Below are 5715 nucleotides of genomic sequence, written 5' to 3'. Positions count from 1 at the left end.
GTGGGGTGGGAGGCATACTGAACAAAAACCGTTGAGAGTATTAAATTTCAACGGTGACCATTTTTTGTGGCCTAGGCAATGAGAAAATAGAAATGCTGACCAGAGTTTCCGCTGGGGAGGAGATCGAAGCACTATAAGGAGTGGAAATTTGATCCATTTTTTATGGCCTAGGCAAGGAGAAAATGGAAAGACTGACCAAAATCAAGAGTGACTACAGTGAGATCCCACATCGGTCCACATCGGTTGGGAAGGAGAACGAAACATTATTTATAAAGGGTGAAAATCTCTTCCTAACATACGCGTTTTAAAAACCTTGGGGGGAAACTCGAAAGAAAAAACCCAAAAAATACAATATCTGCTAGGGGCGAGATTGGGCTGAACTGACCCGAACCAAACCTGTACCTCTTGGTCCATCCAATTCAAAGGGGCCATCAATTGTAGAAAGAACGTCAGAAACAACCAGAAAACAACATCCATATGCTCTCAATACAAAGTTCTAACTTATTAATGGTCATGGGTGCAGCCATTTAATTCTGATGTGAAAAGTACAGCCAAAACATTTGGAAACTAACGCAACATGACAGTCATGATATTCATTTATTTCCAGGTAAGAACTTACAAAGACATTGCAACAGTGGTTATAAAAGCACACAAGGATGGTCGCATATAATTACACATTGAAACCACGGTAGGAAATAAACTTTTGTGCATGGTTCAAACAAAAGCTTGTGCAGAACTCATACTTAACTTTCCACATCTCTTTATTTCTTCCCACGCAGTTTGGCCCCAAGAGCTCTCTCAAGTTTGGTAATGATTTGTTGATTTGGAATAGCTTTACCAGATTCGTATTCCTGGATAACTTGAGGCTTCTCATTAATAAGCTACAGGGGAAGAAAAACATAAATCGGGGTCATCATTAATACGCGCACATAAAAGGGGACGAGCCAACAAAAAATGAAACAAACATACTTGAGCAAGCTGAGACTGAGTAAGCTTCTTCTCTGTTCGTGCTTGCATAATTGCTTTCTTCAGCTCAGTTGGTACACGATCATCTAGAGTCAAAATAAAACATGAACAATGATATTTAAAAACATATTGCTAACATCAAATGATGAAGCTTCGTGCACTTGGTTGTGCCATCTATAGAGAGATATAAAAGTAATTGAGATAGTAAATATATCATGTGATGCACTGCATGCAAGCTCTTCATAAGATATGAAACCAACGGATCCACTGACTGATTGAAAAAAGAGATCTTAAAAAAAAAAAAATTGTACAACCATGCTATGCAAGTGTAATCCAGAAGTACTCACGTGTAAGGTTCTCAGTCTCTTCGTCAAGCTTCCTAGTGTTCAAAGAAGTACTGCTCGAAGCAGATTTGTTGGAGCCAGCAGTAGCTGCAGAACGCAAAAGAAAGTATCATTGGAACACTAAATTTCACCTGATAAAACAGACTCCTCAGGAATCGTGAATAAACATGAGCAGAGTATAAGGGGGTTTCAAACAGATACGCATATCCCAATCCCCAAACGATCCTTGCCCACTCGATCCATTAGAAAATTTAGACACCCCATGTGATACCCAGTTCAAAAAATCATCTCGAATGGCCTCCCAATAAGAAACTTGACCGTATCATCACCTCCGCGCTTAACAGTTATGAACTTACGATTAAATAGAGTTGAAAGACAAAACAAAGACGAGAAAACAGCGATTAGGGTTTCAATAAGAAAATCGAAGGGATAATTGATCAAAGTTATAGAGTGAGCGCACATTTCTTTACAGTCTCAATCTCCGCCCCGGCTCGCCGTGCGGCATTGACAGCTTTCTCATCCTTCTTCGCGGCCGCGTTGGGTGCCTTCTTCCTGATGACCACCGGCTCCCAATCCTGTGTAAGCGGTCCGATTCCAGCCATCTCAACTTTCTTGTGTTCTCCCTTCGAAGAGGTTCCTCGCTCGGTAATACGCAGAATCAGAATTAGGGTTTCTAGTCGGGGTACATAAAAAAATCTGGATAGCGTAAAACGCACGCAGTCAACTCACGCCATCTCTTATTGCCGCGAGGAACAACAAGGAAAGAGTGCTGCACCCAGCCACGTGGACCAAGTGCCACGTCAAATCTCTTTATTTATCCTTTTTCTGTTTTTTTTTTCTTTTAAATCTTTTTATTTAATTTTTTCCACTTGTGCACTACCATTATACATTTTAATATTTTAAATAACATTTTTCCCCAAAAATCCTTATTTAAACTCTCCATTTTAATCCATTAGATAATAAATTAATTAAAAAGTTATTATTAACTAAAAAATGCAATTAAAAACAATAATTATCTTGAATTATTCAAATGTTTTTATTTTAAATTCACATTCAAAATCAATGAAATTGTGTAAGCAAGATAAATATTATATAATTAAAAAAATGATATTGTGGTAAGAAAACAAACAACGGCTTTACGTTCGTCACCATACCATCGTGTTGTGTGTAGAGATGTCCTCGTCACCGTCCCCGTCCCCTTTTTACAAATATATATATAATTTTCTTAAAATTTTTAATTTTTCAATATAATATTTAATAAAAAAAAATTATAATAAACCAATATATTTCATAAATAAACGTGGGCCGACTTTCTTTGAAATGGGTTTTTGAAGACAGTACAGCGCCGCAACGACTTTCTTTGAAATGGGTTTTTGAAGGACAGTTTTGGGGTGCACTGGTGTTTCAGTATTACGCCACAACCCGCGTGTTGAAGGTTGCTATATACACCCGCTATCCGGCACGATATCCGTAAATGACACGACATGGGCACGGGAGGGCCAATGCCTCGATAGAACCCGGATGGATGAATGTTCGGAAAGTCCCAATAAGATGAACAACACATGGGCCCGTTCTCGATGGCATGATAGAACGAGTTGTGATGGCTGACGACATCTTGAGACTTGGGATGGTGTCAAGACATATGAACCATGTCGATAGGGATCGAGATAACAAGATGAGATGCGACGTTACATTGAGAGACCTTGGCCCCGAATAGAGGCAAGGTCGAGTCGAATGACTTGACCTGATATAGAGGTAAGTTGGATGTGTCGGAGATGATTGAATTCTATGAACGTAATTTCTAATATTATAACATAGTGTTTAATATATAAAAATATTCTACCACGTCATTTTTAGTTAAATATTAAAAAATAAAAAATAACACTAAGCGGTGAGGTGGTCAACATTGACGAGCCAAGTAAGAGCCAGCGGACTCCTCAGTTTAGAGAGGCAAAATATATAAAAGAAAAAAGAAAAAAAGAAAAAAAAAGTAATAATGACGTAATATAAATCAGCTCCGCCATCTTCCTTCTTCTTCCTTCCTTCCTCTGATTCTAAGCTTGCGCGCGATCCCTCAGCTTCGGTGCAGCTCCTCAGGTACCAAATCCTCTCAGGCCTTTCTTCTTCTTCTTTCACTTTCTAAATCTCTTACTCACTAATTTTCCTTCCGCCGCCTCGCTCTCATCGGTGGCCCTTTCGGATTATGTTTCTGTAACTTTGTGTTCCTGCAATTATTCTGCCTGTTCTGTAATCCATCTTTCACTTCGGTTCTTGTTCTTGTTCTTCCCGACTGAATTTTCACATTTTCTGCTTCGGTTTAATTGCTATCTACTTCCATCGGTATTTGATTTTCGTCCTCGATGAGGTTTTCTAATTTTTCATGTTGCGAGATGTTTACTAATTTCCACTGTTCTTTGCATCGCACTTGTATTTGTTGTTGAAATATGATGGAGGACTTGAGAAATCTCGTTCGTGCTTAGGATGCGATTTATTGATTTGCGGGAAATGAAACACACGGCGTTTAGTGTCCTAATTCTTTCGTTTTTCTTGCACTGTCTTAGCTGCAACAGTGATAATTAATGCAGCGAATACAATTTGATTATCTTGTTTTAAATTTGATGATCCACTTGACAAACTTTATTGTTCATTTACGCGTGGAAGAAATACTGTGGCTGTTGTTATTTTAATAACATATTGTTCTGCTTTGAGGAGCTTTTGTTATTTCACACTTAGTGTCGCTTGTTTTTCTTTTATTGTTTCTTAGGGACTGATAAGTAATGTTAAAAGAGAGGATCCACTGCCATGCAGATCTGTTGCTGTTGGCTACATATGCAGAATATACCGTCCTGTTATAGTTTTTATCATCGTTACAGTTCATAAACTTACTGAAAAGACGTTATCAGCTTACTGGCTTCGGGCTTCAGTCCTATCGGTCAAGTTGGTACCGTCATGCCATATTATATACAGAGACTCTATAATACTTGCAAAGCTGCATTGTCTCCTAATGGACCTGTGTCAGAAGAAGCCCTCGAAAAAGTTCGTGCCATGTTAGGTATGGTTTTTTCTTCACCCCATGGCTTCCGTTTAGTATTCAATTTTCATTTTATCCTCCAATCTCGTCTAATTTGACGATTCAAGTGCTTGATTAAGATGTTTCATGAAATGGATTTTACTTGTTCTCACTGTCTTTGGAACATTTTAGCAATATTAGTATTATAGGGCAATCAATTCAGATGGTGGAGGGTATTCTGAAAATGGTTAAATTATACAAAATGCCCTAAATTTTGGAGTAGGTTTCAAATGTATCCCTAAACTTTGAAGAGTTTTATTTTATACTAAACTTTGAAGTAATTTCAAAAGTTTGAAGAATTTCATTTTTATTTTTGAACTTTGAAGTTATTTAAAAAGTATAACTGGACTTTTTTTTCCCTTTAATTTGAAGGACATAAATTGAGGCAACAACTAATTGTGAAAAATGAAAAATGTACCTAACATCGTTTACTACTTAATTTCAACTATAGAGAAGATTAAGATCGTTGTTAACACTTATTTCAATTCAAATGATATATTTAACATTAGAACATCATCTGCAAAATCAATCTTTACACATTAGCTACTACGTGAATTTATGTGAATGATATTATAAATGATGTCGTGTATATGTTTCAATTTTAATACATAAGTTGCCTTGTCGAATTTCATTCATCATTTTAATAAAACATTTTCCTAGGGTATTATTTTTTATCAATTTTAAAGTTTAAAGATTAAAATGAACGTTTTAAAGTCTAGAGACATGGTTGAAACCTACTCCAAAGTTTAGAGGTATTTTGTACCATTTAACCTGATGAAAATATTCTACAACTCCTATATTGGTATCTTTTAGTTTAAGCATTTACAGAGATGCCTTTGCAAGTCCAATTAGCTTACATTAACTAAAGTTGTTGATTGAGTGCCATTTGGCCTAGTGAACTTCTGCATTTCGTTTTAAGATTTTTACCTGTCAGTATTACAGAGATTCTTATTTCCAGTTGGAGGATTTTTTTTTTTTTTTTTTTTTTTGTAACTTCATTTGGATGAGATTGTTGCCCTATTTTGTATCATTTCATCTTATCATTGAATTTGTTTCCTATCAGAGAGAGAGAGATTCTAAAACTTGCACATCTTAGATGGGAAATTTGGTCAAACAATCTGATTTATGGCTTAAAATGGAACGACTTACCAACATATGTTTAAATACATTTGTTTGGGTGATCTGGTTCATGGCTTGAAGTGGAGTGACTACCCCCTATGTCGGAAATACAATGCAGTTATTGATGGTCCATGTTATTTTCTTTATGGCTTGAAGTGAGGGGGGTAGTGTGGTGCATTACTTGAGATGGTGGAGCAAAAAAAAAAAAAAAAAAAA

The 5715-nt window shown here is 36.6% G+C and overlaps 2 protein-coding genes across 4 annotated transcripts in view; one reads left to right on the top strand and one right to left on the bottom strand.

The window, feature by feature from the left end:
• Positions 1–479: 479 nt before the first annotated feature.
• LOC111448304 (multiprotein-bridging factor 1b) lies at positions 480–2037 on the bottom strand. The gene is made up of 4 exons (XM_023087806.1): positions 1771–2037; positions 1314–1397; positions 970–1052; positions 480–881 (listed from the first exon to the last, which is right to left on the bottom strand). The coding sequence occupies exons 1-4, from the start codon at positions 1910–1912 to the stop codon at positions 762–764; spliced, it is 429 nt and encodes a 142-aa protein (XP_022943574.1). The 5' UTR covers positions 1913–2037; the 3' UTR covers positions 480–761.
• A 1275-nt stretch (positions 2038–3312) lies between these two features.
• The window catches only part of LOC111448303 (plant cysteine oxidase 5-like), a 6494-nt gene continuing 4091 nt past the window's right edge, over positions 3313–5715 (top strand). The window contains exons 1-2 of one of the 3 annotated variants that reach the window (XM_023087803.1): positions 3313–3407; positions 4075–4362. In XM_023087803.1, the coding sequence (XP_022943571.1) occupies positions 4260–4362 (103 nt within the window). In that variant the 5' untranslated portion in view covers positions 3313–3407; positions 4075–4259. The remainder of the gene's footprint in view (positions 3408–4074; positions 4363–5715) is intronic. The other 2 variants (XM_023087804.1, XM_023087805.1) reach the window with 2 other exon arrangements.

The sequence above is a fragment of the Cucurbita moschata genome, unplaced genomic scaffold, assembly GCF_002738365.1.
Source record: "Cucurbita moschata cultivar Rifu unplaced genomic scaffold, Cmos_1.0 Cmo_Scf00010, whole genome shotgun sequence".
Lineage (NCBI taxonomy): Eukaryota > Viridiplantae > Streptophyta > Magnoliopsida > Cucurbitales > Cucurbitaceae > Cucurbita > Cucurbita moschata.
The sequence above is the reverse complement of the archived record's forward strand: the minus strand, read 5'-3'. Positions and strand labels throughout refer to the sequence as shown.

Coding starts and splice junctions, on each gene's coding strand:
- LOC111448304 (XM_023087806.1), bottom strand. CDS start 1,912: ATGGCTGGAATCGGACCGCTTACACAGGATTGGGAGCCGGTGGTCATC. Junction 1,398..1,770: donor GATTGAGACTGTAAAGAAAT/GTGCGCTCACTC, acceptor TGCGTTCTGCAG/CTACTGCTGGCTCCAACAAA. Junction 882..969: donor CTCAGTCTCAGCTTGCTCAA/GTATGTTTGTTT, acceptor CTTCCCCTGTAG/CTTATTAATGAGAAGCCTCA.